Below are 22007 nucleotides of genomic sequence, written 5' to 3'. Positions count from 1 at the left end.
CAAAAATTAGAATACTCCTTCAGAGTGGAGTATTCCACTTCTGTGAACTGCCTCGCTCCCTCCTGATTGAGGAAACATCCATCCCCTCACAGCTGAAGGCTCATCTCATTTGTTGTCTTTCAGTTCATTGATCTGCTTTCTCCAGGCTCCCACGTGACTGCTCTTTGCTGAACTAACAAGCGTGGTTAGCGCTGAATTTTCTTTCCTTTTGACTTTCTTGCACACTGACGACAAACCTTTCAGAATTTCCTCCCACTTCAGCTGCAGCATGACCTGAATTGCATCCATCCTTGTCTAAACCCACTGGGGCAGAAACACCCAGCCATGACAGGTAAGGATATAATGTCAGAACTTTGTATGGTTTTATATTTGTGCATAAAGACATAAAATACCCCCGAAAATCCGACTGTTTCTTCCATTAAATCTAATTTAGTTCCTACAGCCTCGGCATTTGTGGCCTTTATAAAGTTCTGACGTGCCCCAGCCTCACTATGCCCCATCCTCAAAATAAAAACTTTTAAGGCTGCTCTGGCCCAATTCCAGCTGCTGGCATTGCTGTGGCTGCACTGGAGGGCAGAGAAGGTGCCAGGGCAGCTCCCTGTGCAGCCCCTGCTGCCTGTGCTGAACAACTCTCACATCTCAGCTCGGCTCACTGCGTTTTCGTGACCTACATCCTGCTCATACGAGCTGAAAAAATAATTTAGCAAATCTTGGTATCTAAGATTAAACTGGGATGATGTTTATTTATTAAAACAACAGGAGTGGAATAGTGGCATTTCTCTGCACAGCTGGAATAGCTGCTCTGACCCCATCCCCTGGGTCTCCTTGCTTTTATCTGCAGCTGCCCCCGTGCATGTGCCTGTGGTGACTCCCCCACAGACCTGAGATTCCTTCTGAAACCTGGGCAGCTCTCTGTGATCCCTGTGAAGGATGTGCCTGACAAGGACCCAAATCCATTCCACAGCAGGGCACTGGAAGGAGCCTTAGATGGATGTAAGACATCACCATCCTCCTCATCATTATTTCTGACAACTGCACGCACCAGCCTGGCCGGGAAGGAGCCGCAGCTTTGCAGAGACCAAAGCAAGGAGAGGATTCTGCTGCTCCTTGGTAGCTTTGCCCTGCAGCTTTTTTCCCAGAGGGTGGGTGGATGTGCAGGGTGCCCAGAGTCAGTTTTCAGTGGTGAATGTGCAGTCCCTGTCTCTGCGGGGATCAATGGCCCTTTCACTGTCCTGGCTCTGCTGTACACAGAGCAAACACAGTTTCCATGGCAGTGTAAACACAAGCACGTCCCACACTCCAAAGAGTGACTCACACGTGCTGCAGGGAGCAGAGAAACTTCCCTGTCTTAATCTGAAAGCATCTGGGAGAGGAGGATGAGATTATCTCACCTTCAAAATATTCTACAATATTATGTAAAACAGATTTGCTCAGAATTATGCCATGTCTTGGCAGATCTGAAAGACAAATCCTTTGAAGGCAAAGGAATAAGGCAAGGCTGGTGGCTGTTTGCAGTAGCAATGTCCAAATCTATAATGAATAAATTCTTAAAATAGGCACAACCCAACAGTTCTGGAAGCCAATACAAATTATCCATGAGCATTTTACCTCATGTATTTTAGAGTCACAACAGGAATTGAAGTGTTGGGAGTGAAGAGCAGATTTACAACAGGAGGAGGAGATGGATCCATTTGTGGGAAGTATCCAGTACAGTACCACGTCCTGGTATTGCAGGTGTTAGGCTGAAACAGTCTGAAATAGTGACCCTGAGCATCAGCAGCATCACTCAGAGCTGTCTGAGAACATCATTCACCCAAAGCTGGGACACTGAGACACAGATTCAGGGGGAAATGAGTCCAGCATGAGTGCGATGTGCACTTTCTAGCAGGGACAGAAATGTGGTGAGCCCATTCTTGGAGGAATAAAACATGCTCCCAGTGTATATGGGAGGAAGAGCTTTCCCTATCAGGGCTTTTCTATGTCCTAAAACCTGAAGGATTTTTATGACCCCAAGCTAGAGAGTTTACATCCCTTCGAAAGAACCTGTTATTTTAGTAATGCTCCAGCTCTGAAGGATGTCTCATCTGCTTCTTTTACCAACCTAAATCCTTTTCCAGGACTTACTCTGCCTGCAGAGTATTCAGATGAAATGTCAAGATTTCCAAAGGCTGCTCTGAGCAGGAATTCTTCTTTTGGCAAAAGCAAAGCCGTGTCACGGCAGAGCTGCAGATTGCTCTTGGCGGGGCTGACATGTGAAGGTCGACAGTGGGAATTCAGTGCTGGAGAGGCACCGAGGTAAAGCAAGGCCTGGAGGGAGAAGATTCCGGCTTCTCCTGTGACTCACGGCACAGCACAGCACTTACACAGAGCTTACAACAAGGTCAGGAGCAGGAACGGGTAGGATTTACCACGGCAATGAGGGTTAAACAAAGCCTTTCATGGATGGACTGACAGAGCTGCAGGAGCTGAAATCAGAGTGACACAGCTCCCTGATCAGGGCCAAACCCTGCAGGAGGGGGACAGCAAATCTGCCAGGGTGTCTCACACACAGGGAGAGCTTTGGAGTCTGTCTGAAGGAAAATTAAATAACAAACAGCAGCGTCTTTGGGATGACGGTGCCGTGTCTGAATGGGTCATTAAGGCACCACACAGAATAATTCTGTCCCCAGATCACCTTGGTTGTATCACAACTCATGAAACCTTGGGAGAAAAGGAGTAGGTGAGAAAAGCAGAGAGGAGCAGTGTCTGCAGTGGCTCTTGGGGACTGTTTTGTCACCTCCTCGCTGCCCTTCCCCGCTGGGAACAGTCCCTGTCCCTCCTCATGCTCTTTCTTGTCTGTTCAAATCACATCAATTTAAAAGGGTCGTGAAAGGCTCTATTTAATCAAATGTTTGTTTTGTCCAGGTGTCTTTGTCTGTCTCCTTTCCCAGATTTATCCAGAGACAATTATCTCATGTTGGAGACTCCTTCCCCTTGAGGACCAATGAAAATATCCACTTAAAAATTTTAAAAATAATTGTAACAGCAGAATGGCTGCAGATCCTGTTACCTGAGCTCTGGGGCACAGTCCCACACTTGCTGTGCTCCCCTGAGAGCTCCAAACTGCAGGGTTAAGTGCTTGGTACTCACATATTCATAGGAAAATACCGTAATTAAAAAAAAAACTGAATAGAATCTGACAGACTTTTCTCTATGAGGAATTCCAAAGGCGTGACCAAGCCTGTGATACACCAAGGCCATTCAAACCCACTGAGGCTGCTGGCTCTGTGGGGATAATGGCACAGTGTGTGTGCTGTACAGTAGCACCCAGTGTGGAGATTTCCCAAATCCCCTGCAATGAATGGAAGCTGCACTCAGAGCCTCTGAAGTGCTCCGATAAAAGCTGATATTCATAAACCCACCATTTAAAATAAGTGGCCTACAGAGGGTAGTAAGTAACGCACACACAGATTAACACATTTGCCCTTTGTTGAGTGAATATGATACTGTTCATTTATTGTAGTGATTTTCTGTAGGCTCATAAACCGCGTGTTCTGTGGGCTCTCCCCGGGGTGGGCACGGCCCCAGGGCTGTCGGAGCTCAGGGTGCGCTGGGACAGCGCTCTGGGGCCCCGGGTGGGGTGCGGGGTGTGTGTGCCGGGGCGGGAGCGGCTCTGAGCGCTCACTCCGGGCTGTTCGGGCCCTTCCCGAGCCCACAGGGCCCTGAGGGAGAGCCGCCGCCATCTTCCCCCGCCGCGCCCCCTGGCGGCCGCTGCGCGCCTGGCCCGGCGCGGGATCGGGGCGGCTCTCGCGAGACTTCCGCTCCCGCCCGCCAAGATGGCGGCGCCCAGGGAGGCGCCGGGCCGGTTCCGCACCCGGGACGTGCTGGTGCCCGGCGGCCCCTCCGATTTCGGCTCTCTCCTGCTGTCGCCGCCGGTGCTGGCCGGGCTGGAGGCGGCCGGCTTCCATCGGCCGTCGCCGGTGCAGCTGAAGGCCATCCCGCTGGGGCGCTGCGGGCTGGGTGAGCGGGCGGGCCGGGCGCGGGGCCGGGCGCGCCCCGGGGCTGCTCTGACGGCCGTGGCCGCTCTTTGCAGATCTGATCGTGCAGGCCAAGTCTGGCACCGGGAAAACCTGCGTGTTCGCCACCATCGCCCTGGACGCCGTGCTGCTGGAGAGCCCCGCCACTCAGGTGAGGCTTTGGGAGAGAGAATCGCTCTCCTTTGGGGGATGCGGCGTGGAAAGCCGTGAGACACCGGGATTTAAATCCCCGCGGCGCTGGGCTTGGCTCTCAGCGCCATCCTGCGGCTTTGAGCCTCCCTTTAATCCTCGCCCGCGCAGATCCTGATCCTGGCTCCCACGAGGGAGATCGCCGTGCAGATCCACGCCGTGATCACAACCATCGGGATAAAAATGGAAGGCTTGGAATGCCATGTGTTCATCGGAGGGACTCCCCTGAGCCAGGACAGGAGCAGGCTGAAGAAATGTCACATAGCTGTGGGCTCCCCAGGTAAGGAGCAGCTTTGCTGTGCTTTGGGATCCTCCACACTTCAGTAACTGAGGGTGGGCTCTGCTGTCATTAACAGGGCACAGCCTCAGAGGTAATTCAAGAACAGAAAATCATCATTAGACTGTTTCAGTTCAGGTTTTTGGAGCTGTTTCACTTTCCCTCCCTGCAGGGCGGATCAAGCAGCTGATAGAGCTGGACTACCTGAGCACAGGCAGCGTGAGGCTCTTCGTGCTGGACGAGGCAGACAAGCTGCTGGAGGAGGGCAGCTTCCAGGAGCAGATCAAGTAAGGCAGGGCCCTGCTCTCCTGGCTCTGTGGCTGGCTCAGCTGCCTTTGGGGCAGTAATTCCTGTGCTTTTGTCTCGCAGCTGGATCTACTCCTCACTGCCAGTCAATAAGCAGATGTTGGCAGTTTCAGCCACCTACCCCGAGTCCTTGGCTGCTGCTCTCACCAGGTACATGAGGGAGCCCACGTTTGTGAGGCTGAACCCCACGGACCCCAGCCTGCTTGGTAAGCACATCAGAGCAGTCAGAGTGGCACTGTGGGTTTAGAGGAGGACACTAAAACCAAAACATGTCCCTTCAGAATGCGTGATGTTTTGTAATTACATCCCTGTCTGAGTTGTTCAGTTTATTAATATTGATTCCCAGTGTTGATGTAGTGAATCTTGAGGTAGAATGAGAAGGTTTTTAAAGGCCTTTCCAAATCACACCAGTTTGTGATTCCGTATTTTTAAAATAACAGTGACAAGTGGAACTCTCTGCTTTTTCTATCCAAAAAATGTCAGCCTTTCTAGAAAGCCTTCTCCTGGAGGTTCTTGTGTGTGCCTTTGTTTGCAGTTTCCCTTCAGCTGCAGTATCACATGTTTGCAGAACTCTGTGCATGTTTTTTAATCTCTTGTTTTGGTTTCCTGCTCAGGGCTGAAGCAGTACTACAAAATTGTGAATTCCCATCCCCTCCCACATAAAACCTTTGAGGAAAAAACCCGGCACCTGCAGGAGCTGTTCAGCAAGATTCCTTTCAACCAAGCCTTGGTCTTCTCAAATTTGCACAGCAGGTAATGCATTTGGAATTGCACCTGGACAAAGCTTGTTTGAAAGCAGGGGTGTAATGTCCAGCCATGGATAAATTTCTGTGCATGTGGATAAATTTATGGGAGCTGTGAGGTCTCAGAGCAGTCTGCAAACCTCAGGCCTGAAATACTGCCTGGGAAATGCAGTGTGAAATACTGCAAATATCAGAATGCAGTCCTTGGCTGTAGAGAATAACCTAAGAACTGGCAGCTGTTGTTAGCCTGGGGTTTTATTTGCAGTTTTCAGTGTGTGTGTGTTCCCTCAGGGCTCAACATCTGGCTGAAATCCTGACATCCAGAGGCTTCCCTGCCGAGTGCATTGCAGGTAAATCCAGTCACAGTTTTCTGATTCCACTGAAATTGTGCATAAATGTGACCTGAAGTAGGAAAATATATCTTAAATCTTGCCTTGCAGGGCCTCTGGTTAAATGGCTGAGAATAGCATTGGAATCTTCACAGGTCTTTTAAGACTACAAGGAAAAGGATTTTTTTTTGTCATGAGTGACCTGAGTTTTCCAGTTTTGTTTGTTCCTTTATACTCATTTGCAACTGATGTTTCAGGAAGTTTCAGACTTATTTCTGATGATACAAAGCAGTGCTTTCTAGAATGTGAGGGGCATAAAGATGAGAAATGTAACCTGCTTCTAATTTTTACTTTCCTAGGCAACATGAATCAAAGCCAGCGACTTGATGCCATGGCTAAATTAAAGCAATTCCAGTGCAGGGTTCTGATTTCCACAGACCTGGTGAGCTTTTACTGCTTTCAAACCAGCTTCTTACAGATTCCATTTCAAATTTATTAACTGCTCTGCAAATTTTACAGCACACAGGAATATTGCACATAAAGTTACTTCAGAGAATTAGATCTGGCTTGGAATTGGAGAGCTCATAAAGGTGCTGGTGAAGCACACGGACTGTGACTTTGTAGGCTCAGAAACCAGCCCAGTTCCCTGTGTGCCTGCCCAGGCCAGGGTTGCCATGGGATGGGCTTTGAGGGCTCATCAGCCCATCCATTCTGTGCTCTGGCTCAGGAATAGTTTTCAGTGCAGTGTGGGCAGTGAGCTGTGCGTGCCAGCTGTGCCAGGGGTGACTCTGGAGCAGTGACCTCTGTGCTCCCTCCCTGCCTCCCTGGGGTTCTGCAGGGGTTTAAAGCTCTGTGGGGTCACTGAGCTCTCAGTGCCCTTTTCTCCTCCTCCCTTCCTGCAGACATCTCGTGGGATTGATGCTGAGAAGGTGAACCTGGTCATCAACCTGGACGTGCCCCTGGACTGGGAGACCTACATGCACCGCATCGGCCGCGCCGGGCGCTTCGGTGGGGACAGGATGGGATGGGATGGGACAGGGACAGGGACAGCCCTGGGGCTGCAGCTCTGCTGGCCCTGCTGCTCTCTGGCCCTGCTGCCAATTCACCCTCCTCTGTCCCACAGGCACCCTGGGGCTGGCTGTCACCTACTGCTGCCGTGGGGAGGAGGAGAACACCATGATGAAAATTGCTCAGAAGTGCAACCTGCAGCTTCTTCCTCTGCCAGGTGGGCTCTGTGCTGGGGATGCAGCTGGGATTGGGGGTTTCCTGTCAGAGTTTCAGAGCAGCCCAGGGGGGCTGATGTGTGGCTTCTCTGCTTTGCTTTTAGTCCATGTTCTTCACACTCTGCTCCTGACAATTAATTTAGTGTTGTTTGTCTTGAGCAGCCTTTGATGCCTTCCATGAAGGAAATGTTCTGGCTCTTTAAACTCCCTCAGGAGCTGAAGGGGTTGGTTTGTGGCCCTGACTTGATGCAATTTGGAGAAGCTTCACTTGGTTGCTCTGTGAGTTGCAGAGGGAAGGATGCACTCGATTGAGTGGCTGCTTGTTTCTCTTCTGTGCAGAGCCAATCCCTCCTGGAATGATGGAGCAGTTTGAAGATGGAGAGGTGGAAGTTAAACCTGCAATACCAATGGGTCCTGAGGTGAATTGTGACACTGAGTGTCCTAAACCAGAGCAACCAGTGCTGCAGCCTGTCCAGAATGGCTTTGCAGACATTGCTCAGCCTCCCTCTAATCTTCCAAAGGATAATTCTTCTCTAGAAAAGCCAAAAAAGACTCAGAAGCAAAAAAAGATAAAAAAGTGCACAAATGCTGCAAATGCAGAGAAAAACAGTAGAACCCCCCAAAGTTCCAGCTGTCACACAGAGCAGAGGAATCAAGTCAAACCCATCTCCAGGATGGATGGACAGCACAGCACTCAGGCTCCAGATGAGGAGACCTTAAAAAAAAATCTTCCCAAAATTCCATGCTTGTCTTCTTTCAAAAACCAACTCACCAAGCCCTGGAGCTTCTCAGATTTTGTGGAGGACTATGATTATTTCATTAAAGAAGGGTCAGAGAGAGAGGTGGAGATTTTAAGAAGTTACTCAGGCCCAGGAGAGCAGGGTGAGCTGCCCAGAAATGGGGATGTGGAGTGGGAGGAGATGGAGCAGCACCCAGAGACAGCTGGGGATGTGTCTGACAGTGATAGCTCACACAGCTCCAGGGCTTCCTTCCACAGCAGGGCCAGCAGCTCGTGCTCTGAGGCCTTTTCAGACACCCAGGAGCCAGGTGCTGTGCCCACAGCAGGGCAGGGGCAGGGCCCTGCACCTTCCTGTCCCACTCCAGAGGGGCCTCGGGAGACACCCCACACCCCAAGGCAAAATGAAGAGAAAAAGAAAGTCCTGAAGCAAAATGCTAAACACAAGAAAAGGCACAACCATCAGTTCTGCAGTCCTGGCAGGAGCAGAGCTGAGGAGGGGCAGAGCTGCAGCTCCTGGGCTGGTGCTCCCTGCCAGGCCTGGAGCTCTGAGCACTACTGGAGGAGTTACTACGAGGCCTGGCAGAGCTACTACTCAGCAGTGTCTCACTACAGCAGGAGCTGCTGGCACTTCAGCTGCATGAATGCCTACCACATCAACTCAGTGTACCTGCAGGAGCTGCTGAAGGACGGGGATTGATGTCCCCATTCATGTCCCCATTCATGTCCTGATGCTGCTGGCTGGGACCAAGACAGGCTCTGTGACAGCAGTGCTGCTCTGAAGGACACTGACAGCAGACAGGTGTTTGAGATGAAGAAAAATGGTGTCTTTTTCTAAGCAGCTGTGTCTGGTAAATGTTTTACACAGGTCCAGTGTGATGTTACAGTTTGTTAATAAAAGGAACAGAAAGACAGCTGGATCTCAGTTGGAATCTTTACAATCCAAAGTAAAAAAAGGATGCTAAAAGGCAGCCATTCCCACAAAAGATGTCAGAAAGGACAAAATACAAACCAATCCCAGTTGTGTTTGATGGAATCCCAGAATGGTTTGGGTGGGAAGGGACCTCCAAGTTCATCTTGCTCTGTCCCTCCATGGCAGGGACACCTTCCCCTGTCCCAGGCTGGGACACTGCAGGGGCCCAGGGGCAGCCCCAGCTGCTGGGGCACTGTGCCAGGCCTGCCCTCCCTGCTGCCTGCCCTGCCCTTCCCTGGGGCTCTGGGTGAGGCTGAATTCCCTGTGACACTCCATGCTCTGTTCAAAGCTGGTGCTCATCCCCTTTCCCTCATTGTGGCAAACACCAGGCACTGATTGCACCCCAGTGAAGTGCCAGGGTGAAATGAGCATCTCAATGCCTGTATTGCTAATTTAAACCCAGTTAATTAACACTGTATAAATAACATTTCTATAGCAAGGTGTGCAGCAGGCTGTGTGGAAGAGGATTTAATTATGTAGAAAATGTGCAGCAATCATAATTGGTCTGTCCCTCTGGGTGCAACAATATCAGACTTCCCACACTTACAGGAATACTTTAATTAGAGAAGGAATTACCTATTAGTGCTAAAACTAATTGATATTTCCTGTTTGGCTTGTACAGAGCTGTCCTGGGGCAGGAAGAGATGGGAGTGTTGGCTGGCTCGAGGTGCTGACCCTGGGCTGCCTCTGCACTAAATTTAAAATTGTTTTTCTTTCTGTGCTTTGTTCCTGCCTTGCTCCCTTTGTGTCACAAAGGACTCCAGGGAGGGGATTCCCCTTTGTGTAGGTGGAGAAGCCAAGACAGCAGGATTTTGTTCCAAGATGAATTTCTCCAACTCTTACCATTCCCAGGAGGACACTGCAGGAGCTGCACTGCAGTATCTGCATCACTGCTGTGCTGTGACCCCTCACTGATTCCACTGATGATTAGGGAAGAGTTAATTAGTGTTTGAATGCAGCTGGAGTGGCCTGGGTGACACCCAGAAGGTTCTAGCAGAAATGACAGCATGCTGCTGCTCTTTGTGGCACATACTCTGTTTAATCCGGGTTGGATACATCAGGTACAGCAGTGGCACAAGACTCAATACTGGAAATGATATACAAGTTTCAACATATGCACTACAATTCCAAAAGAAGACAACAGGAAACTCGGTTCTTCTAGAAAGTTCTTCTCAAATGAAGCTACCTGCAGCTGTGTCCAGTACATTTCGTACCTGTCCTCTGACATTTGTAAAGCAAAGCCCATTGAGAGTACGAAAATAGAAAATAAAAAGGTCGAGAGCTTCTCATAACATAGAACTCCTAAAGAAAACACCATTGCATTGGAATGCCGTTCTGGTTTATCAAAAATAGACCATCACACCATTTGCAGAGACTTGGTTGGTCCGAGGAGCCCCCAGGAGCTCCCAGAGGTGGCTGGACAATGGGCAGAGCGTTGGGGTGTGGGGACCTTCCCCAGCTGAGGCTCTGGAGCTGCACTGGTGGAGCAGGGAGGGGAGGGACACACGGAGGGACAGACCTGACTGGGACAGGAGGAGGGACTTCTCAAGCTCTCTTGCTCCAGCTGAGGCGTTTCTGGCGCAGGTTCTGCTCCCTGGGCAGGGGCAGCAGTTCTGGCACTCTCCAGAATTCCCTGGAGCTTTTTGGGGTGCCATGAACTGAGCTCCACTGGCACTCTCCAGAATTCCCTGGGGCTTTTTGGGGTGCCATGAACCGAGCTCCACTGGCACTCTCCAGAATTCCCTGGGGCTTTTTGGGGTGCCATGAACCGAGCTCCACTGGCACTCTCCAGAATTCCCTGGAGGTTTTTGGGGTGCCATGAACCGAGCTCCACGCGGTGCCAGAGGAGCTGCTCATTGCTCTGCAGGCTGTGGGACTGGCAGAGGGTGACATGACTGCTTGGAGGTCACTCAGTGACTGCTCAGGAAATCAGGAGCAGGGCCCAGGCTGCTGGTGCTCACTCCTGATGTTTGCTGCCTTCCCTGTCCCTTAGAGCTTCAGAAAATCACCATGGACAGCATTTTTGGCAAATACAAAGCCAAACAACTTGGGCTCTAAACCCATGGATCTACTGCAGTTGGCTCCAAGTGTTGGAGAAAAATAAGAAGTGTTCTAAAACAAAATATTGCAATAGACTGGAGGGGTGAATGATGTGGAAAAGGTGTTTTATTCACCTGTTTGAAAAGCAGAATTCAGTTTGCAGTTCAAAGCCACTGATGTTCACCAGCTCTCCACAGTGCTGACTTTGTAACTCTGCCTTAGTCCAACAGATGAAAATATTACAAAGTCCAAGGGATGTTGCAACACAAATCAAATGTGATTTTTAATTTCCTGAATTTTCTTTACAATACATGTAAGATGTGACATATTTGCAACCTCTTTACCTAGAAAAGCAAAACCTTGAAGGAAATTTGCATTCTTTAGCTGGTATTCATCTGGTTTTCATGCCCACACCTGAACTGTCTGGACTAGAATGACAAATGCTGGGTGCAGGCGAATTAGCAACAGGTTTAGGTTAAATTGATTAAATTTGGTCTTTCTGGCCAGTTAAAGAAAGATGCATTTTGAATTACCCATGAGCTTTATTCCACACTAAAGCCATGTGTGTTACTTAGGCTGTCTGTGAGGAACAGCAAAGCCAAAGGTGGCTTTTGGAAAGAGCAGAGAGAAGTCAAAGCCTGCATGTGCAGGGTGTTTTTCAGCATTTGCTGCCAGCTGGGTGTGAATCCTGTTAGCAGCTCAATGCCAGGGGAGAAGAGAGGAAATCTATTGATAGAATAGGCTGAAAATCCGTGAAAACACTTTTCCTTCAGAAACAGCTTTGGAAAGGAAACAAAATGCTCAGAAAAAGGAGTTTCTCCTTTGATATTTTTAATATTGCTTTAGGAAAATCTGAAAAAATAATAATGCCCTTCCACTTGCTTTTTGTGCAAAGAATCCATTTTTATCTCTTTTAAAGGAACTTTTCTAAAACTATAAAAAAGTCACAAGGGATGAGAGGAGGGGGGAGGCTTTGAACTGAAGTGCCAGCACAGCACTGATGCTCGTGGGGCTGTTCCCAGAGCCTGCCCCTGTTCTGGGGCTGTTCTGGGGCTGTTCTGGGGCTATTCTGGGGCTGTTCCTGTGCTGTTCCTGCCCCTGTCCCTGTCCCTGTCCCTGTCCCTGTCCCTGTGTCCCTGTCCCCGTCCCTGTCCCTGTCCCTGTCCCTGTCCCTGTCCCTGTCCCTGTCCCTGTCCCGTTCCTGTCCCTGTCCCTGTCCCTGTCCCTGTCCCTGTCCCTGTCCCTGTCCCTGTCCCTGCAGCTCCCAGGGATGCACAGAGCTCCCCTGGGGACACCCAGGTTTTCCACAATGCAGTTCCAGGTGCTTTCAGAAGCTTCCCTTGGGCCACTTCAGAGGATAAAGGGAGCTAATGGCTCCATTAAAAATGCTCTCAGCCCTGTCCTCTAGGCTCAGACTTCCTTAATTCGGTGTTTTTATCCCCGAGAGCCTGTGCTGAGGAGTGACAGCGTGGGGCAGCACTGCCCAGCTCATGGCACAGGCTCCCAGCAAGGACAATTCCTGGTTTGTGGAGGAAAACAGAGGCTGTGGCAATCAGAGCCCAAGCAGCCAGCCAGAAACCCCTGGGACTGGAACTCCTTCTTTTTAACCCTTGGAATTGAATGTCACACTCTCTTTTCCAAGGAGTTTGACTGGCAGCAATGGGAAGCCCCAGCAGGGCTCTGGACCAGGCTGGGATGTGGCTGTCACAGACTCAGGGCTGGGAAGGGCCTTGTCCAGCACCCACTAAATCAGGAACGAGAAAGGCAGCACCAGCAGCCCACATGGAATCCCTGACTCTGTGATTTTTATTTTATTCCACCCTCACTCTGTGCCAGTGGAGATGAGGCTGCAAAGGTGGCAAGTGGAGGAGAGCAAGGCCTCTGATCTAGGAGGGCAGGGGTGCTCAGATGATGACAGTTAACGAAAACAAAGCAAAAAATGAAATTAAAACATCGAGGTAAAAGCTCAGTAATGGTAAGATTAACTGCAGTAAAACCTCCTACAGGAAGCAGCACAAGGCAGAGCATTTTAATCTTTTAAAACAGGACTAAACATAGTTTTGGGTAACATTACAGCACTGGAATAAATGACTGGAAGCTGCTGCAGCTACTGGAGGCTCAGCCATAGCCCTACTGCTGTAGGATGCTGTAGGATTCTAAGGAGGGTTTTAATGCATCAGCCATCGCTCACTCCCACAGGAGTGCTGCCAAAGCAGGGTGCAGCTCCTATGTGCAATCAGCATTAATTATCTATACATGAATGTGTCTAATTAGTTACATGTGTGTGTATATGTGCAAATACAAACGTCACATCGGGAGAGGTTATGACAGATGTTAGAAAAAAACGTCATCCCTTTGCTGAACCAGCCCCAAACGCTCTGTGAGCCGTTCCTGGAGCTCTGCTGCTGGGAAAATCTCTGCTCAGGACCAAGGGGAGCCTCCCCTGCTCCCTCCAGGCTCTGGGTTTGTGCACGACCTGGGGGATGAGCCAGGCTGGGGAAGGGGAGGGGGGGATGCTCCTCCTCTGCCCCCTGGCAAAGGGGGCTCCAGGAGGGCACAGGGGAACCAGCTTTGCTTCAGGTCCTTGATTTTCCTTCTGAATCTCCCTCCTAGAGAGGCCTGAGGAGGAGGTGCCAGCCCTGAGCCTGGCCCAGCCCTGAGCCTGGCTCAGCCCTGAGCCTGGCCCAGCCCCAGGATGAGGTACCTGGCAGTACCACACAGTGTTCTGCAGTTTTTGGTTAGCTGTTAGTCCATGGTTAGACTTTTCCCAAACTAAGTGTGGGACTGGGAATAGGAAATGCTGTCTGTACCACACGTTAGCAAATGTTCTCCCAGCTCCAGCCCTGCTCCCCCTGCTCCAGCAGCTCCTGTGCTGGGTGGAGAACGGGAATTGCTGACCTTGTCTATCCCCAGAATCAACGCAGCCCAGAAGCCACGGGCGGGACAACTGGAGCCCCAAGACTGTGGAAAGCCAAATACCTCTCTGTCCATGCAAGGTATTTGGCTCTGGGGTTAATTATTATCAAGTATAAATCCAGACATCATTTGGCTACTATTTACAGTGGGTTATACGTCCAGTGCTAGCAAAGGAGCTTCTGTCTAGAAACCAAAAGGTAAAAGGCATGGGCACACATTGCAAGGAACCTCTGTTAGACTCAGGAACGCTTGTTGCAGCTGAGTTCAGTGCTTTCATTCTTTGCCATTTGTGTGTACAGTATTAAAAAAGAATCCTACCTTTTTTTTTTTCCTTTTAAAAATACAGAACTGTAGTCTAGTCACACTCTAACAAGTAAGTGATAACAAAAATAGAAAGCAGATACCCAGGTGGGACTAAAACTCTACTAAAGCCTGTCTTCTTTTTTTTTTTTGTCGTTGTTTTTGTTTTTCTCCACAAATATGTTTCCACAGACAATAATTAGCAGACAAACACACCGTATGCAATTGCACTGTATTGACCTGAAGGGCGGATACAAAATAGTCTAAAGTGGGGATGGCATCCGGGGTGGGAGGAGTGTGTGTGTGTGTGTGTGTGTGCACACCTGGAGGGAGGAGCACACCTGGAGGGAGGAGCACATCTGGAATGAGGAGCACACCTGGAATGAGGAGCACATCTGGGCTCCTGCTGGGCACCCCTGCCCTCGAGGGGCTCTGCACTCACACACACACACAGTGCAGGGACTGCTGTGACAGGTGGCTTCTTTTGTCTAAATCTTTTCCTATAAAAGAAAAAAAAAAAAGAAAAAAAAAAGTGACATTTTGGTTGGTTTAAAGGTTCTGCTCCATGAAGGAAAAAAAAAAAATTCACAAAACCCATTGTTTTTCACCTTGTCAGTCATTTCCTCATGAATAAATATTATCCATTAAAAACCTTTAAAAAGGTGCTGCGATACACAGTGTTAGATCCCGCTGGCTCCGGCGATCTGCCCGTCCCGGTGCTGCGGGCTCGGCTCGCCCCGGCCCGGACCGGGCTCGGTGCCGCTGGTCCCGCTGGTCCCGCTGGTCCCGCTGGTGCCGCCGGTGCCGCCGGGCCAGGCTCGCTGCTCGCCCGGGGCTACAAGGCGGAGACCTTGACAATGCTGGGCAGGGCAGGGCCGGGGCTGCCCTCGGGCTCGGGGCTGAGCGCGGGCGGCGTGGGGATGCTGATGATTGCCGTGGTGATCTGCGAGCCCTTGCAGTTCGCCCGCAGCCCCTCGTCCGCCTTCATGTTGAGGCTGGAACGGCTGCAAAACAAACGGAGCGCTGGGCTTGGGTGGCGGAAGGAGGCGGTGGGAAGGAGGGGATGGTTGTGGTTCTTATTGAGCTGGAATATCCAAAGGCTGCGTTTAAACAACCCCTGCTCCTGCCAGGCACCGCTGCTGTCTGCACAGAATGCTCCCCCTGCTTAGGACACAGCTTTTCACCAGGCAAATTGCTCTGTTTCCATTTCCCTCCTGCATCGTTCCAGTCTATTTAAAAGGACATCTAAATACCCTGGCCTGGGTAGCGCGTTTTTGAGAGCACAGGTAGTTCTTTCTGAGAAAGATGCTGTCTTTCTTGCATTTCAAACACCTCTTTCATATTCACCGTCCCTTGATCTTTTCTATTTTATTTCTCTCTGCAGTACTCTCAAGGATGTGACAGCTGGGAGCATTCTTATTAGATCTGCATCAATTGCATCCTATAATTAATTACAGAGGGAAAATGATGGGTTGATTTCTGTGCATCTGCACAGCTACGGGAGTCTGCTATTAGCAGCCCAGCACATTCATTTCCAACACAAGGCTGTCCTTTCAGAACCGAGAGCTCCCAGTGGGGAGGCTGCTGCTGCTCCGTGCAGTGACTCAGAGGATGGTTTGTGATCCTCGAACATCCAGGGACAGAACCCACATCAGCCTGGGCAGGGCTGCGAGTGGGGCAGCCCCGGTGCAGCCACTGCACCCACACGAAAAATAACTGAGAAGTTTTTCTTTCTCTCCATCCAGTTTGGTAAGCAAGTGAAATAAGTGTTGACATTTAAAATATCACCGGCATCTGATTTAGCACCCAGAACAGCTGCCATTCCCCTGAATTACTGCTTCAGGTGCTGGTTTACAATATCGTCATATTGAAACTGAAATAGCTGGGGACGTGTTTTGCACCTCCTCATTCATAATTCATGCTCTGAAATGCCCTTCTGGCACAAAGTAATCGCTTGCTGCCCTGAAGGCAGCTTTGTTTCGGTTCCTACATCCCTTTGATAGGAGCGGGGACAAGAGGAATGGGACATTCAGAACCAGCCCTGGTGCACAAAAAACTTAATGGGCTGAGGGGGATTTAGAAAGTAATTTAATATTTGCAGGAATTATATGGTGAATAAATGATTCTTTTTCAGCAATTTATGTATAAAATGAAATTTTAAACATTTTCTATTAAGGGACACTTCACTTGTGTCCTTTATGGCTTTTTAGGGCACAGCTACTAAGGCACCATTGTGAAATTCCTCTTGTTTGCTTCCCAGTGAGGCCCTGAGTGGCAATTCAGAATTTTGGACAATGAAAATCGTGGAGTGTCCCAGGGGGGCCACGTCAGCTCTCCAGCAGCTTTGGCTGACAGACACTGCTGCTGGTTTTGCCAACGTGCCCATTCCCTGTTCCGTGCCCTCTGGGAGAAGCAGCTTTTCCTGAATCCTCCCCCAAAACTGCACTGGAGCCTGGCTTTAATCTGGCTCTGCCCAGGACAGCCAGGAGCTCCCTGGGTCAGCAGTGGGAGGGAAACAAAGGAGCTGGAGAGCTCTGGCTCTGGCTGGAGATCAGCCCTGCCAGGCCTGCAGCTGGACACAGCTGGGAACAGCTGGGCACAGCTGGATACAGCCCTGCCAGGCCTGCAGCTGGACACAGCTGGGAACAGCTGGGCACAGCTGGATACAGCCCTGCCAGGCCTGCAGCTGGACACAACTGGGCACAGCTGGGCACAGCTGGATACAGCCCTGCCAGGCCTGCAGCTGGGAACAGCTGGACACAGCTGGGCACAGCTGGACATAACCCTGCAGCTGGGAACAGCTGGGCACAGCTGGACACACCTGGGCACAGCCCTGCCAGGCCTGCAGCTGGGGAACAGCTGGGCACAGCTGGGTACAGCCCTGCCAGGCCTGCAGCTGGACACAGCTGGACACAGCCCTGCCAGGCCTGCAGCTGGACACAGCTGGGCACAGCTGGATACACCTGGAAACAGCTGGACACACCTGGGCACAGCCCTGCCAGGCCTGCAGCTGGACACAGCTGGGCACAGCTGGACACACCTGGACACAGCCCTGCCAGGCCTTCAGCTGGGAACAGCTGGGCACAGCTGGACGCAGCCCTGCCAAGCCTGCAGCTGGACACACCTGGCACACTTGGCACACCTGGACAACCTGGGCAGATCTGGACACACCTGGCCCACCTGGCCCATCCCATCCCATCCCATCCCATCCCATCCCATCCCATCCCATCCCATCCCATCCCCATCCCATCCCATCCCATCCCATCCCATCCCATCCCATCCCATCCCCATCCCATCCCGTACCTGGCGCTGAGCGAGGGCTGCTCGCTGCACTGGATGTGGATGGTGCTCAGCTCCTGCATGCTGCGCAGCCGCGTGGCCGGCACGCTGGAGTTGGGCAGGTGCGAGCTCTTCTTGTGGCGCCGCGAGCAGCACGAGGTGCCGAGCCCGGCCTGGCTGGACAGCGAGGGGCTCCGTGACGAGGGGTAGTTCTGCATGGAGCTCTCCATGCAGTTCTGCTCGAACAGCTGCTCGTCGATGAACTCGTGGTTCTGGGGGCAGAGAGGAGCGGTCAGGGCCGGAGCTGGGGGTGCTCTGTGCCCTGCAGGGAGTGCCCTGCCCTCTCTGCAGCCAGGGCTGTCCCGTGTCAGCAGGGAGCGAGGGCAGTGCTGGGGCTGTCACTGCTGCCTGCTCACACAGCCTGAGATGGGAACTGCTGCCTTCAGATCTGTGGGGTTTGAGTTTCTGCTCGTTTTCCCCCTGGATTCCAGAATGTTCTCAGAAAGTCTGGAATGCCACATGGCTGTGAAAGCCCAAAGGAGTTCCTGCTCCTTTATGCTGGGGACAGGATTGTATTTTATTTGGACGATCACCTGGCCATAAACTCAGAGCCTGCATTGGCTCTTGGGTTCAGAGCTTCCCTGCATGAGCTGGGAGGGATAAACACGGCACTGAAGAGGGGGAAGTGCTCAGGGGGGAGGAAATTCAGAAAGCTGAATCTGAAAAGAGCTTTTGTGCTAAGGAACGAGAAATCCTGAAAGAAAGAACTGCTGTGAGTGGCTCTGCACACCCAGGTAGGGTGAACAGACTTCATCCAGTCCCTGTTGGTTTCAGAAGAGATGGGAAACAAAAGCAAGCATGCTGAAGGCAGCCAGCAGAGCCCACTGGACAAGGAACGACTCTGACAGGGAACAGGAGCACGGGGAAGCCACAGGGAGCCACGAGCACGAACTGGCCAGGACAGGAGAGAGGAGAAGTGAGCAAACACTGCCCAGACACGCCACAGAGACCACAGAGAACACAGATCCAATTGAAAAGCAAATACCTTGATGGTGGAAGTTCGTACAGATAACAGGGGATCATCCACAAGATAGGACAATCCCTACAGGACAACATGCCAACAGAAGATAAAAACACAATTCATTGTCCATTGCAGCATCCAGAAGTTTAGTCCCAGCACTGCATCTCTCGCCTCAGCATTCCAGCTCAGGTTTGAATGGGCAACAGAACTTTCTCTCAGGCCCCTCAACCAGAATCCTTCTGGCCATTCAGCTGCTGAGTGTTTTGTTCGTGGAAGCAGAACAAAACCCAGAACAACTTTATTACTTTGATCTTTTGAGAGCCGAAGGCAAGGACAAGCAAGGTTTCAGCTGCTGATTCACAAATCACAGGTTTTGATTGTTTTGCTGTGGTGCCACCAATGGATTGTGGGGTTTGATCAAACTCTGTGAAAGCACAGAAGGGTTTGGGTTGAAGGACTGGGTTCAAGGCACTCAGCACTTGGAGGAAATACAGCTTGTGAATGTCCAGACTCAGTCTGGGAGTTGGAGTGAGAGAGGAAAAAACCTCCTTTTGTTTGAACAAGCTCCATCTGCTGTGGGAATATGACAAAGTAATCTCTGTTGTGGCAGCCACAAGTGCTCCAGGGTCACTTTGTCATCTGACACAGCAGATTCGTGAGCATTCGCAGCCACTCAGCTGGAAGTGTGTGCCAGTGACAACCCAATAAATAATGGCCTTTGAGAATCCTCTGCCTGCTCTCAGGAAAGGTGAATTGCCCATTGAAACAAGCTTGCAACCATGGTACATTCCTCATTCCATTCCTGCAACTCGCTCACAAAATGACTCTTCAGTGCTTAAAAATGCTTTTACTGCCATTTAAATTTTCTGCTGCACGGTGTTTGAATAGATTATGTGCAGTACAGGGTGTCCACACAAACCCACTGAACTTTTTGATAATTGCAGACCAGGAATCCAAACCTGCTGTGTGATTTGGTGCTGCACCATGGCAATAACTGGCTGAAAATCATGAGGGAAAACCCCATTGTGCAGATTCTCCTTCTGAGTTTTAATCAAACTCCAAGTGTCACTGTTATTGCCGTTGTTTGCTGAAAAACAGGAACATTTTCAACCCCTGCCACTCCTGGTCTGGGCAGGTCTGTGGGCTGGAAGGGTCAGCCTGTGTCAGTGTGGTGACACAGCCAGGGCACCACACCAATAATTGGGGCACCACACTGAAAATTAGGGCACCACACTGAAAATTAGGGCACCACATCAATAATTAGGGCACACTTTGGCCAGCTCCTTCAGCAGGTGAGTGATGGAGAAAGTCCTGCAGCCCCAGAGGTTTCACCTGGCCCTGCAGGTCAGAATTTCTGTGAGCCCCTCTGAGGGACAGGGTGGCAGCTTCTGTTTGCTTCAGCCAACACCTTCATGTTTTCAGATGAAAGTGCTTCACTGAAATGTGGGACATAGCACTGAAGGTTTTGGGCAGAAAGTTTTAAACTGAAGAGTCAGGTTGTGAAATATCTGCTGGTAATGTAACACTGAAATAAAGGCAGGATGAGTTGTATAAACAAATCCAGTAGTCATTGACACAGGAAGAATCAGTTCACTGCCCTTCAGAGCCCCGTGGGCTCAGGTCACTCATTAATTACTCAGTGCCCCTCTGAGCCCAAGGGGTGCTGCTCCAGCACAAGCCAAACCATGGGAGTGAAGGTGATTTGTGTAACAGAAACCCTTGCAAGTCAGAAATCAAAAGTACATTTGATGATGGACACAAATAGAAAAAGGCATGAATATTTCAAGTGTTAACCTCTCTTCATTCTCCCTAGAATGAATCAAGGTATAGATAATGTGTTCCTTTACTGCAGAACCTTTTATACAAACCTGGAAGCAAAACTTATGTATCAAATAAATACCTGAAATGTTCCCAAAGAGTTCTGCATACGCAGTCAGTCAGCAATGCAAACTAAAACTCGCTCCCAGCACCTGGCAGGGTGCAGACAGAGAAGTCTGGGTGGATTTGAGATAAATCCCCTGCCCTTGGACCAGAGATGAGCAGAGATGTGTGCAACCTTTAAACTCTGAGCAGAGCTCATCCTCTCTGAGCCTAAAGGTCATTTTTCCAGCCTTGGGCACTGGTGACCAGCCTGTGGTCAGTTTGGTGACCAGCCTGTGGTCAGTTTGGTGACCAGGCTGTGCTGTGTTTGGTGACCAGGCTGTGGTCAGTTTGGTGAGCAGCCTGTGCTGTGTTTGGTGACCAGGCTGTGGTCAGTTTGGTGACCAGCCTGTGCTGTGTTTGGTGACCAGGCTGTGCTGTGTTGTGGTCAGCTTGGTGACCAGCCTGTGGTCAGTTTGCTGACCAGGCTGTGCTGTGTTTGGTGACCAGCCTGTGGTCAGTTTGGTGACCAGGCTGTGGTCAGTTTGGTGACCAGCCTGTGCTGTGTTTGGTGACCAGGCTGTGCTGTGTTTGCTGACCAGGCTGTGGTCAGTTTGGTGACCAGCCTGTGGTCAGTTTGGTGACCAGCCTGTGCTGTGTTTGCTGACCAGCCTGTGGTCAGTCTGGTGACCAGGCTGTGTCAGTTTGGTGACCAGCCTGTGGTCAGTTTGGTGACCAGCCTGTGGTCAGTCTGGTGACCAGCCTGTGGTGTGTTTGCTGACCAGCCTGTGGTCAGTTTGGTGACCAGCCTGTGGTCAGTTTGGTGACCAGTCTGTGGTCAGTTTGCTGCCCAGGCTGTGGTCTGGAGCCCAGCTGCTCCTCCCAGGGCAGCAGAGCTGTCCCCCAGTGCTGCCAGCACCAGTGACAGGGATGATGTGACTGACACAGCACAGGGAAACGCACTCTGGGTCTCTCAGCAGCACTGAAGAAATAAAACTTCTTATTTGTAACCCCTGGTGAAATCTGTGTGTGTTCAGATGGACTTGGCTGAGAAGCTGCTGCTGGCTCCGTGCAGGGGTGGGGGAGCAGAAAATCCCATCTCCCTCCCTCTGCACAGGAATTGCTGTTATTATTTCAAAGACAGTGAAGTAGAAGGTTCTTTAACCCTCTGCAGATGCTGTGGGGAGCCCAAATGAGAGCCAGCCTGGGAGAGGGGTGCCAGGGTCCCCAGAGCCCCCCCGAAATCCCCTCCCTGCAAGGGCTGTGCTGCTACTTACGGTTGTTTTTTCCAGGCAGTGCAGCAGATGGTGGTGTTGGCTTTCGATTAACGAGGTGCCTTTCGTCATGTGCTGCTCCTCCTCCGTGGATCCCTGAAAGGCCACAGAGAGAGGAGGGGAACAAACCCAGAGCAGGTTAAAACCAGGGGAACAAACCCACAGCAGGTTAAAACCAGGGGAACAAACCCAGAGCAGGTTAAAACCAGGACAACAAACCCAGAGCAGGTTAAAACCAGGAGCACAAACCCACAGCAGGTTAAAACCAGGAGAACAAACAAACCCACAGCAGGTTAAAACCAGGGGAACAAACTCCCAGCAGGTTAAAACCAGGGGAATAAACCCACAGCAGGTTAAAACCAGGAGAACAAACCCACAGCAGGTTAAAACCAGGAGAACAAACCCAGAGCAGGTTAAAACCAGGAGAACAAACCCACAGCAAGAGTAAAACCAGGAGGACAAACAGAACCAGCAGCACCAGCAGGAGCTGTCTCACAATCATAATTTCAGTGCTGCCAGGTCCCA

General features: G+C 50.9%; 2 protein-coding genes across 5 annotated transcripts in view; one reads left to right on the top strand and one right to left on the bottom strand.

The window, feature by feature from the left end:
• The first annotated feature begins 3809 nt into the window (after positions 1-3809).
• On the top strand, positions 3810-8733 carry DDX20 (DEAD-box helicase 20). The gene is made up of 11 exons (XM_033080403.1): positions 3810-3999; positions 4073-4167; positions 4317-4485; positions 4655-4769; positions 4852-4994; positions 5403-5541; positions 5823-5881; positions 6220-6302; positions 6763-6868; positions 6984-7085; positions 7423-8733. Exons 1-11 carry the CDS (start codon positions 3816-3818, stop codon positions 8517-8519), a joined length of 2292 nt encoding a protein of 763 aa, XP_032936294.1. The 5' UTR covers positions 3810-3815; the 3' UTR covers positions 8520-8733.
• A 6080-nt stretch (positions 8734-14813) lies between these two features.
• The window catches only part of KCND3 (potassium voltage-gated channel subfamily D member 3), a 109362-nt gene continuing 102168 nt past the window's right edge, over positions 14814-22007 (bottom strand). For 3 of the 4 annotated variants that reach the window (XM_033080077.1, XM_033080081.1, XM_033080080.2), the window contains exons 5-8: positions 21486-21578; positions 18373-18429; positions 17352-17599; positions 14814-15052 (exon numbers count right to left, since the gene is read on the bottom strand). In XM_033080077.1, the coding sequence (XP_032935968.1) occupies positions 14884-15052; positions 17352-17599; positions 18373-18429; positions 21486-21578 (567 nt within the window). In that variant the 3' untranslated portion in view covers positions 14814-14883. The remainder of the gene's footprint in view (positions 15053-17351; positions 17600-18372; positions 18430-21485; positions 21579-22007) is intronic. The other variant, XM_033080082.1, reaches the window with a different exon arrangement.

The sequence above is a fragment of the Catharus ustulatus genome, chromosome 25, assembly GCF_009819885.2.
Source record: "Catharus ustulatus isolate bCatUst1 chromosome 25, bCatUst1.pri.v2, whole genome shotgun sequence".
Classification (NCBI taxonomy): Eukaryota; Metazoa; Chordata; class Aves; order Passeriformes; family Turdidae; genus Catharus; species Catharus ustulatus.
The sequence above is the reverse complement of the archived record's forward strand: the minus strand, read 5'-3'. Positions and strand labels throughout refer to the sequence as shown.